Source organism: Pelodiscus sinensis, chromosome 7 (assembly GCF_052426305.1).
Source record: "Pelodiscus sinensis isolate ZL-2025 chromosome 7, ASM5242630v1, whole genome shotgun sequence".
Classification (NCBI taxonomy): Eukaryota; Metazoa; Chordata; order Testudines; family Trionychidae; genus Pelodiscus; species Pelodiscus sinensis.
The window spans coordinates 48,878,098-48,890,276 of NC_143058.1; the positions used below are offsets into that span (position 1 = coordinate 48,878,098).

At 36.9% G+C, this 12,179-nt stretch overlaps 1 protein-coding gene and 1 long non-coding RNA gene across 6 annotated transcripts in view; one reads left to right on the top strand and one right to left on the bottom strand.

Annotated features, from left to right (window-relative positions):
* Nucleotides 1–12,179, bottom strand: part of SESTD1 (SEC14 and spectrin domain containing 1) — a 129,414-nt gene that overhangs the window by 18,222 nt on the left and 99,013 nt on the right. For all 4 annotated transcript variants that reach the window (XM_075933735.2, XM_075933734.2, XM_075933733.2 and 1 more), the window contains 2 exons: nucleotides 5,361–5,483; nucleotides 514–708 (listed from right to left, as the gene is read on the bottom strand). In XM_075933735.2, the coding sequence (XP_075789850.1) occupies nucleotides 514–708; nucleotides 5,361–5,483 (318 nt within the window). The remainder of the gene's footprint in view (nucleotides 1–513; nucleotides 709–5,360; nucleotides 5,484–12,179) is intronic.
* LOC142830199 (uncharacterized) overlaps nucleotides 7,833–12,179 on the top strand; it is a 58,839-nt gene continuing 54,492 nt past the window's right edge. For both annotated transcript variants that reach the window (XR_012905233.2, XR_016350058.1), the window contains exon 1: nucleotides 7,833–8,017. This is a non-coding gene — a long non-coding RNA (uncharacterized LOC142830199). The remainder of the gene's footprint in view (nucleotides 8,018–12,179) is intronic.

The following is a 12,179-nucleotide window of genomic DNA, read 5'->3' on the forward strand; positions in this document are numbered from 1 at the left end:
GAAATTTATTTTTTTTTAAAAAGCTGAAATTATCACCTAATAACATGGTTACAGCAGCTAGCCTTTAAAGAAAAAACACCCAAGTCTTAGGCCAAAATCATGAGTTGGCTACACTGAAGCGGACACTTCAGACAAATAACAGCATGAAAAATATCTTACAGAGAAACTCCAAAGAATGTTCTACCCCATGCAATAAAACCAGCCAGTTAAAAAATTTAAGCAAAGAAGAGTTACCTGAATTTCTTATAATTTGTGAAACAACATAAAGACCACATCAATGTATGGCCACACCAGAATGTCTAGTGTTACAACATACATTCTTCTTACTAAACAAAAGGCTTCAGCCTTAAGAACAGCATTTCAATCAGGCTACCAATAAATCAAGACTCTTGAATTTTTCACAGAAGTTACTTTGTTTTTTCGGTAGACCTCATGCAAGAGACTGAGCATCAAAAATGTTATATCAACAGTGTATTGGCAAATAAGCCTCTAAACACTTAAAAACAAGCTTACATCTTGGGCAACACCATGGAATTCAAGCGCTGCTTGTAACAGATTTTGTCTAAATTCCAGCTGACTGGCCTGCCGATAACAGACGTCACTCAATTGTTGCTGTAGTGCTTTCAATTCTACCAGGTCCTCCTCATCCCCAGCATTGAGCAGTGCTGCAATCTGCTGATTAAGCTCCACATATACAGCAAACCATTCCTTAAAAACAAACAAACACCACAATACCACACAATTAAAAGCTTTCAAATAAAGTAACACCAAAATAAATCTTTATTTTAAAGAACATGCATTTGAATGTACTGAGTATTTCATTATAATTTTCTTTATGGGATACCAGTGGAATCTTTCAGCTACCAGAGCAGGCTTATGCAGCATTTTGAAAATTGACATGGCAAGAAGCATTTCACATCCTGTATCTGGGCAGATTAAATAAATGATTCGACAATAATTTGATTTTTTTAAAATGTAAATGAAATACAGCTATACTTTTAAAATATAAATATATATAAAATTAAATATGAAACTGACAAACCTATTTTAACATCTAAACTACTTAAAATCTATCAAAACCATAGAAGTTAAATAAAAAAAAATTACACTTGTACTTCTTTGTTAGCAGGAAAATCAAACTGAACAGGTCAAAGTCACTGGCTATGCACATAGACCCAGAGTTTTTTGAAGTGATAAACCAGCTTTTGCATACTGTTGTTACAGTAGCCATGTCAGTTCCAGCATATTAGAATGACCAGGTGGGTGAGGTAATATCTTTTACTGAACCAACTTCTCTTCCCAAGACAGATGTTTTTGAGCTACATAGAGTATAAGTAGTAGCTTATGCTATGTGCTAACTACTTATGCAAAAAGCATCTGTTTGACCTTGTTTTTAGTTGTAACTCTCTCAGTACCCTTCCATGACCTTGAGAAGTACTCTATATTTCAAAAGGTTGCCTCAAACAAGCTTTTGATAGCTGTAGCCTCTTCTGAAGGTGCAGAGAGAATACTTTCTTCAATTCAGTTTATTTCAAATTGAGACACTAATTGGGATTTGGAAAAGTTTGTTTTCTTCTTCCAAACTATGACTACATCTAAACTTAGAGCTAGACATGCAACTCCCAGATCAAGTAGACATGCACGTGTTCTTATCGAGCTAGTGTGTTAAAAATAGTAATTGTCACACTAACACTGGCAGAGGAAAGTAATGGCATACTCTAGCTGCTCTAAATTCAACCCTGCACTGATACTGTAGGTATGTACTTGGGATGGCTAACATGTGCCATCGCTCGCCACTGCCCATGCTACCACAGCCACTCAGCTTCTCTTTTGCATGCTAGCTCTGTGAGAGCTAGTGTGATGATGTCTATGTGAGTTGGAAATCATAACTGCAGCTTTTAGCGTAGAGATATCCTATAAATAAGAACTAGGCCTGGCCTGAAAAGGTGAGATTTGTTGGCGCTAAAATCTTGAAACACACAGTGGCAACATATAATCAGCTGAATCTATTAACTATCAATAATATTTCCTCCATTTAATGCATCAATTCCCCTTGTCTATACATCACTTTTAAGTTAGTTTTTATTTAATTACAAACATAAAATACTGGTTTTGTTCATTTGTAATTGAATTCAAATTACCACTCAGATTCACACAAATCACAATACAAAATTAAACTAATAAACAAATCCTTCATTCACCATATTCCAACAAAATTAAAAATGTAAAAGTTATAACTCTGAATAAACACAAGTATATAACTGCTTAAATAAATGTGTATAGATAGCAGATCCTCCCTGTTAGCAAAAATGAGCACTAAAATGTAGCACGTAAGGATAAATTAAGTAGAGAATCAACATGTTTTAATGATTAGCAACTTATGGGGACCAATCTTTTAGAGAAAGAACTAAAAGTATAAATGTAAAGCACAGTTAAAATCAATTACTTAAACCAAGGTTTCTTGCTTGTTAATTTAAATTATTCTTTAAATGGGTGATTTAAAATCAATCCATTCTGCCCACTATCAATAACAGAATTGTAAGGTTTTTTTTTAAAGTATCTATGCTATTTAAAGGTAAGGGGAGTTCCATTGTCATAAACTTTAATTGCCAAACTGCCTATTGGCAAATACTCCACATTCCATTAATATTCACTTGCACAGCACATAAATGCCACTATCTAAACATTAATCGTTATTTATTATTATTATTATTATTATTAAGGTGTTCATGGTATGCTACAGAAACAATGATCATGCCCTAGCACCACATTAAGTGTTTTCAGAAATATGATTACTGCTAGCAGTAAACTTAGAAATGTCATTAGAAAAATGAGGCAGAATGAAGTAAATACTATCTTTCAAATAAAATGGGGCAGCAAAATAGAGAAATAGGCTATTTTAAAGTTTCTTCATTATATGAGAAAATGTGTTGCCCAAGCGTTGCCTTAAATATATTTATATTGTTAAAATTATAATATATAGCTTTTGGTAAGAAAACATTTCAAATGATGGACAATTCGTGGTGAATGAAAGCCTACTTCATATATCAAGATAAGAAATCCAATGTTCATCTGATTTTGTTATAAACCTGTAATACCAAATATGGCTGCTAGACAGTTTCATTATTTTGGTCTACAAACCAGATGACCTTCAAATGTCCTTAGTTCCAACATAAGAGAATAGTGCCACCTATTGGCTGTATTAATGAAATTTCTGATTTAGTGATTAATGCTTTACCTTGTGATTGCCCAATAAACACAGCAAAAATAGTTAACTGTAACAAAAGCTGCTAAATATTTCAAGACCCATAAAGCCCTTAATTAAGGCTGTTGACCACAAATGACCAGCTCTAAACCTAAACTGACCAGACTCTTGGTCAGGATCATGAAGAAGGGGCCGAAATTTGACTTAAGACTATGTGCTCAAGTAGATTAGACATGCACAGAAACTATGAAGTAGGTCACAAATTGATTATCTAGAAAACTAAAGCAGTTCTTTTTCAAGGCTGGATTCATATAGAATATTAAAAACAAATAGAAGCATTCTAAAGCAAACTAAAGCAGCACAAGAGCAATACAATCAATAATAAAGAGAAGACCTTTCCAAAGCAATGCAGGAAATGGGGAGGGGAAGAGCAATGGAAGAGAGATAAGATCAGAAAGACATGCAGTTTGATTTTAGGAATGAGGGAAGAAATATCCAGAGAGACCACAGAAAATGAGAAAAATGATGAAGAAATGAAGATGACAGACATCAAATGCTTATTCCCAGATCAATTATAGGAGATGCTCCCTGACTAAAGGGCAAAAACAAGCATACACACACACAGATACACTTTGAAAAGAGACTTTGTAAATGGGGTTCCATGTTTAACGTATGTCAACGATTTCCAGATCAAAATTTGATTAATTGATAAGTCTAAATATGTTTATTTAGCCATTGCTGCAAATTCATACTGGAATTGAAAGCCAGGCTGTGTTCTTTCTTGCTTGTGCATAATCAACAGTGATATTCTATAGGCCAAATTCAGACCTCAGTTACACCTCTGCAAGATTGCAAGGACCTGCGGACAGACGTTGCCCCTCAAAGAGAACTTAGATCATTTTGTTAACGACGCACAAGCATCAAAGGAATTCAGCACAGTCTTCCTTATCTATGTCACTCTGCAATACAAACATGAATAAAACATTACAATTATTTTGTTATTAAAGCAAGCAAATGTTATTCTGTGCACATAAGGATCAGACACGCTGGGTAAGAAAATGACATTTACACATTTCTCTACAGAAAGTGACAATGACAAAACAGTAGCTGTCCTCTTGCTGAATGCCGAGTAATCAAATCTCAGTAACAATAAATCAGCTGGTATAGAGAGGATATTTCTATTGCATGTTAAAGATCTGCAAAAGATACCTGTAAACAGGTTTAGAGTAAAAAATAGAATAGTATTTGGTCACCAAAGTTAGAAATAAGCTATCAAATTTCATTCCAAACTCAGGGTATATCTAGACTGCACTGTTATTTCGAGATAACTAGAGTTATTTTGAAATAATGCAAGCATCTACACATCCATTCTGTTATTTTGAAGTAATTTTGAAATAACAGATGGCTTATTCTGAAATCTATAAGCCTCATTCTATGAGGAATAACGCCTATTCTGAAATAGCTATTTAGAAATAGGGCACAAGTAGACACTCCACTGTTGCTATATCAAAATAGCCCCTCACCAGGGCCATTCTAAGTTATCCCTCCCCAGTGCCTCCTGGGGCTCTAATCAAGATAGCAGGTCTACATTAGGGAAGCCTGCCTCGGACTAATTTTGAGGCTTCCCTGCAGTGTAGACGTGCTATTTCGAAACAAGCTATTTCGGAATAAGTATGCAGTGTAGACGTACCTTAAATTGTGTTTCAAATCTTGTAACTGAAATCCATGTTCATAGTTAACTGACAGTGATGGGTTCTAGCCAAAAAAACTTGAAATTTAAACATCAAATTTACCAGACCAGCTGCACAAATCTTATCAACATTTTCACAAATGATTTTTTTTCAAGTTTATTCTCCTTTTTTATTTCACCATTACTGAAAGTACAAAATTATCATAGTGGCTTTTAAGACATCAACATAAACTACACACAGACAGAAAGCATATAATTAGATTTTATTATCTACATTGGAAACCATAAAAAGCTGTATCTAATGGACATAGAGGGTAGGTAAAACAATGCAGTACTCCTCTTTATACCCGATAAATCACTGCCTGCCCAAAATGCCTAAGAATCTGTCACTGAAATACACTGTTCACAATTAATTACTTGTACTCATAATCATGTTGTAACTTGGGGAAGGGGAAAATCTCTCACACTGTGTTGACTCTCAATCTCTTCATGTTTCTGTTGCAAAGCTTGCGAGGCTCTAATTGAATCACCTATCCCCCACTGGGTTCGTAGTTGTTCTGATCCAGGTCCTTCAAGCCAATTCACTACCTGTTAATAAAATAATTGTTTAGATGAAAACAAATAAGTCAAATATTCTCAATAATTTTTAAAGACATTCCATTCATGCTATTAAAAATTCTTGTACTTTTCATTTTAAAATTCACTGAACCAAAAATTGAGTAATAAGTTTTTATCACTCATTTTTTGTTGAATGACTTTGGAAGCAATTCAATTTATGTGACACTGGTAAAATGTACTTTTCATTAACTTTAGGCTCATGCTAAAAGCTGAGAGCTCACAAAAGTCTAGGCATGCTAATATTTGTCATTTCACATGTGTGTCAATAAAGTGGATTAAAATAAACCCTTTTCCCTCCCTTTGATATAAAAAACTAACCCTTTCATTTTAGGACAAATTAAATTAGCCCAGATCAAATTTCTGTGCATGTGTCAGCAGTGCTGAACGTTGGACACATTTTATGTTCATGAGAGATAAGTGTTTTCTCCCTGCTTTGTTAAACAATTATGTTAATGGACAAACAGGTGACAAGCATGTTTTCAATACAAAATATGAGCAATACACAAAGGGTATGACTACACAGCAATGTTATTTTGGAATAACGGATGTTATTTCGAAATAACATAATGCATGTCCACATTACAAGCCTTTATTTCAAAATAATGTCGAGGTGGAGGACTTCTTACTTCGACACATGGTAACCCTCATTTCACAAGGAGTAAGAGAAGTCGAAGGAAGAGTATGTAGAAACTGGAGAAGGTTCAGAGAAGAGCAACAAGAATGATTAAAGATCTAGAGAACATGACCTATGAAGGAAGACTGAAAGAATTGGGCTTGTTTAGTTTGGAAAAGAGAAGATTGAGAGGGGACATGATAGCAGTATTCAGGTATCTAAAAGGGTGTCATGGAGAAGGGAGAAAACTTGTTCTTCCTGGCCTCTGAAGATAGAACAAGAAGCAATGGGCTTAAGCTGCAGCAAAGGAGATTTAGGTTGGACATTAGGAAAAAGTTCCTAACTGTCAGGGTGCTTAAACACTGGAATAAATTGCCTAGGGTGGTTGTGGAGATATTTAAGAGTAGGTTAGATAAATGTCTATCAGGGATGGTCTAGACAGTACTGGGTCCCGCCATGAGGGCAGGGGACTAAACTCGATGATCTCTCGAGGTCCTGTCCAGTCCTAGTGTTCTATGATTCCTTCAACTTCCTGCTGATGTAGCTCAAGCTGTGTAGCTTAATTTGACTTTAGCCCTACTGTGCCGACATACCCAAAATAATTTAAAGGAATATAGACCTTTATCTTGTAAGCAGTCCCTTTCTGACATTAGTGTGCACTTACATTCAGCCTCACTGATGCCAATATCTCCTTTAAAAGTTATGGGATTGCCTTTGAAATATAGCCTACAAGAGGTCTTTATGTCTTATCTACACTATTAAGTCCCAAGATTAAACTGTCAAAATGTGTTATTTTTATAACTAAGAACACCATCAATTCATTTTGATTTATATGTCCCGAAATTATCTCAGTATGGTGGAAAGGCCTCTAAAATTATGTATATTGGCCCCTTTATGTATATTTTCATGTATATTTATATTTCACATATTAGACTATACCCACAGCACAAATTCTAAGATTAAAGCATCTAGGAAATCTATAAACATCCATGCCAGCTGAAAAAAACCCCTGAGAATACAGAGACCCCTAAATTGACAAAGGACAAACAAGTAACTTCCCTTCATTAAATCCAAAGATTTTCTTTTAAATAACAAGAATATATGCAAACATATTATGAAATTCAGTTGGCTGGTGGACACCCATTTTTCATAGAATACAGCCTCAGCAAGGGGAAAACAAGGACAGAACATGGATTCATCTTTGACTTCATGGAAGGTCATGGTGCAATAGCATCTATTACTATGCAGAAATTATTCAGAAAGTCCATTCAGTTTTGTCACCTGATGTACAGTTATCCATGCCTGTAGGACAGCTTCAGACTGCTTTTTCGAGAGCCTATTACTCTGCTAGCAAAGCACATAAGTAATACAGATGCCTCAAGATACCATTATTATTATTATTATTATTGTAGCAAACAGGACCCCTACTCATGAACCAGACTCCAGTGTGTTAGGTGCTATGTAGACAAAACAAATTGTAATCTCTTTGGGCAGGGATCATGTTTAAGTAAGACATCCTGTCCTGCTCACATCTTGTATGGTGCCCCCTTTGGTATCAGTGGAGAGAGGCAGAGAAGGGAAGCTAACAGTATACCCATCAGTGAAACTGCCTTGAGACTTTGCAACAGAACTGCTTAGCAGCTTCCTACTTTATTCCTCGCTGGAGTCTTCTCAGTTACAGGCAGCTGGCTTCTATATCTGATCCTGGCAGCTGCTTCTAGAGCTGCGATTGGCTCAGCAAGTGGAGAAATCTGTGTCAAATGCTTGTGCTGGAGAGAAGTAGCCAGCAGAAATGATGTGGATGCCTAGCAGATAGAAGCCAGCAGAGGATCCTACACTCTCTATACAGACCAGACAGGCCATTTACAAGGGAGAGACAAGAAACTATGTGGTGAGATGGGAGACAAGGGGAACAACATTATTATTAAGGGGCAGTTTTCAAGTCAGCGAGTGACTGGGGGAGGGAGGGGCACAACAGGATTTTATGTGCATTTTTATGAGTTTAGAATCATTTATTTTTATTACAAATATTTGCATTGTAAAAAAAAAAAAAAAAAGAAAGAGTATGTCTCCATTCATCTAATACAAGTACTGTAGTGCAATCTCTTTATCATGAAACTAACTTTCAAATGTAGAATTACATACAAAAAATAACTGCATTCAAAAATAAATCTAAAAACATTAGCACCTAGAAAGTCTACTCAGTCCTTACTTCTTGTTCAGCCAATTGTACAAACATATTTGTTTATGTTTGCAGAAGATAATGCTGCTAACTTCTAGTTTACATCACCTAAAAGTATGCCAATTCATGCTTCAAACACCGTTTCAGAGGACATGCATCCATGTTGACAAGCTCTGCTCAATAATGATCCAAAGCAGTGAATACTGACATTTCCATTTTCATCATCTCTGTCAATACCACCAACAGAAAGATGATTTTTTTGGGGGGTGGTTTAGGTTCTGTAGTTTCTGCATCAGATTGTTGCTCTTTAAGACTTCTAGCAGCATACTCCACACCTCGTGCCTCTGAGATTTTGGAAGGCATTTAAGATTCATAAACCTTGGGTAAACTCTTGTACCCATGAGATTGCTAAAGATAGCTGCCTTTGAGATTTGTCAAATCTTCAGTTTATCCATTCTTAAAATGAACAGCATATGCTAGGCAATCATCCAAGACTGCTTTAACATAAATTATATGGCGAAATTCAGGCAAAACAGAGCGGGCAACATACAAGACATACAATTCTCCCTCAAGAAGTTCACTCAGAAATTTAACTAATGCATTATGTATTTTACAAGCGACATTAGCATGGAAGCATGTCCTCTGTAATGGTGGCCAGAGCATAAAGGTGCATATGAATATTTAACATATCTGGCACATAAATACCTTGTGTTCAGGTGACACTGTAAGTAAGAAGTGGGTTGCATTTTCTCCTATCAATGTAAGCAAATTTGCTGGTCTTAGTGATTGTCTGAACAAGACCTAGGACTGAATGGACTTATAGGCTTTAAAGTTTTGTTTTAACTTTTTAGTGCAGTTGTGTAACAAAAACATTCTACATTTGCAACTTGCTCTTTCACAATAAAAAGATTGCATTCCAGTATTTGTACAAGGTGAAAAAAATTATTCCGTTTGTTTATCATTTTAGAGTATAATATTTGTATTACAAATATTAAGTGAGAACTGTACACTTTGTACACTGTGCTGTAATTGAAATAATTATATTTCAAAATGTAGAAAATATCTAATATGAAATACATTTCAATTGGTATTCAATTAATGTGATTAAAATTGTAATCAAGATTTTTTTAATCTCAATTTTTTAATCATGTGAGTTTACTGAGATTAATTGCTAGTCTTACTCACAATCTCTGTGTAGTTAATAAACTTCTTGCATAGTTTTATCTAAACCAGTGATTGTTTAGAAATAAGTATTCAGGAAACTTCATTTATGATAACAGGATTTGTGCAAATAATTTTCTATTATGACAGGATGGACTTTGTATGAGCTTCTGCTGTCCAGAGGGTGCTGGGCAGTACAAGACACATTCTGGAACAAGTCGGGGACTATTTAATTTACTGGTGTTGTCTGTGCAGTGTAATTAATGGATGGTTGGCTCATACAATATAGCTGGGAGTGATCTGCACGCTGGAGGCTGTTTGAGAGCAGACCAATAGTGGTTGTTCTCACAGTGACGCAGTATAAAAGAGTTGAAGGGACTCTGCTGTCCATCAATCGAGATTGTACCTTGTCTTTTTTCCTTTCTTTAATTTGGCTGTGCCAGCATCTGCTTTCCATTTTTCTTCCTCATTCCCATTCCCATTCCCTGTTCTAATCAAATGCGGACTCTACCTGTTGGTGGGCAGCTTGCCCACTGCGGCTGCTGCCTTTAGATAGGATGTATTTATTTCTAGCTGTGGATCTAGGCTGGTTGCCTTATCTTTTAAATTTAGGCAACATTTCATTGCATTTTTTGTACAGCGCTTAGACGTCTTTCAGAATTGTCTTAAAACTGGTTAATCAAAATAGCCAAACACATAGCTACATTACGTTCTAAGATTCTGTTCACTTATGCAGCATCAGTAATGTAAACAGAGCAAATGGATGACTATTTCTAATCAAAATGATGCAAATTGAGGTTGATGCCCCAGTAAACAAGTCTATTTAAATGCATTGCATTAATGAAGGTAGTTTGCCAAACTACATTATAAACTTCATTTCAATTAGCAATTCTTGCTCAGCCAATTTGAATATTATCCAACTACAGGAAAACTCCCAGGCTCTGCTTATGTCATTTGTGAACTATGCAAGAGTGTTATAGTCTTGCATATCACACTTTTTTTCCACCTGAAAATATCAGAAAAAGAGTTTTGATTTTTCTTTTCTCTTCAAGATTTCAGTGATTACACAAATAAAAACAGCTTCTTGATGGATTTACATTTTCAGTGGTAGGCTATTTCCCTTCATCAGAAGCATGCGATTTTGGGAAGAAAATTGGTAAGTGGATAAAGTGACTTGTGTGCAATTCTGAAATTATTTTGGAGATGAATTTCTAGTGAAGCCAAAGAGAATTGCTTTTCTTATGAAATATAATATATAAGGGTGAGGCAGGAGTTCTCCCAGTCCACTCATCCTTCAAGATGATATGACAGCAACTAAAAAAGGTGACCTTCCGAGAAGGGTAAGACACTGAACATATGGTCAGTGGTGGATACACAGGCAGTTCTTGATTGCCCCATCAAAAACAGCCTCTAGGTGCTGGATGGAGTTGAGTAGTTGCAGTTTTCATAGGGAGAGATGCATATCTAGGTTTTTGTATAATACTCTCGTGTTTGCATTTTGGTTAGAGTGAACACTGGTGGTAGAGCAGCTGGGAGGTAGTCCTGGCTTGTACAACTGTTTGTGGTGTTTCGTCTTCTAGCCCAAGCTGTAAATGCCAAGGGAACGGAGGATTATTCTAGAGTTTTTCAATGAGTTCAAAAACTTAGTCTTCTCCTTAAATAAACTTGACAAAAGGTGGTCCTCTATTATATTCTGAACTTCCCTGGAGAACCATGAGGAGTGCAGAGCAAACTCATGCCTCAGGTCTCTGTTTGTGGCTTTCCTTACAGATGCAGTATCAGCTTCATTGACTTTAGCTTGAAGAAATATTTTGGCCATCAGACTGCCTTCCTCAGAGGGCCTGGAAATGTTCTCTGTCTTCTTGAGTTAGGTGCAGCGTGTGTGTGAAGAGAAATGTCACTCCTCTGACTGGTACAAAATTATGCCCCTCTGCCCTTTATGGGGCTTGGCGCTAAAGTATGAAAGACTATCCTTGCTGGTTCCATGATGGTCTCATTTACAAGTTCGGCCCTCTTACTGGCTATCGTGGGCCTCCTCTAGTAGACTGTGGAGGGTATTCATCACTCTCTGCAGAAGCTCCTTATATTGCCAATGTTCATCAGACAGAGTTGGGGTATGTCTACACTACAACGTTAATTCGAACTAACTTAGTTCGAATTAGTTAATTCGAACTAAGCTAATTCGAACTAACGGATCCAGACTAAAAAACTAGTTTGAATTAGCGTTTTGCTAATTCGAACTAGCATGTCCACATTAAGTGGACCCTAAACCAGGCTTAAGGATAGCCGGAAGCAGTGCCGGCAGGGCATCAGAGGATGACTTAGAGCATGGAGATGCTGTCTCAGGCTAGCCAAGGGCTGTGCTTAAAGGGTCCCAAACCCCACCCCGGACACAGTTCTCAGGGGTGCCCCGCTTGCAAAGCAGTCCTGGCTTGGATTGCCCGAAGTACCCACACTGGGCACATCACAGCACTCGGCCATCAGCCCGGCTGCACTTGCCACAGGCTGCCATCTGGGGAGAGGGGGCAATTGGGGGGCTGCAGGAGAGCTTCCACCCCCAGAAGCCTGCAGTGCCAGCCCAGTCCTCCCCATTGGGGGCGCGTACCCCATTCCTCCCTCACCTCCTTCCACTTACCCTTCCCTAGCCCCTCTTCTTGATGTACAAAATAAAGGACAATTGTGTTCAAAAATGGAATCTGTCTTTATTGAA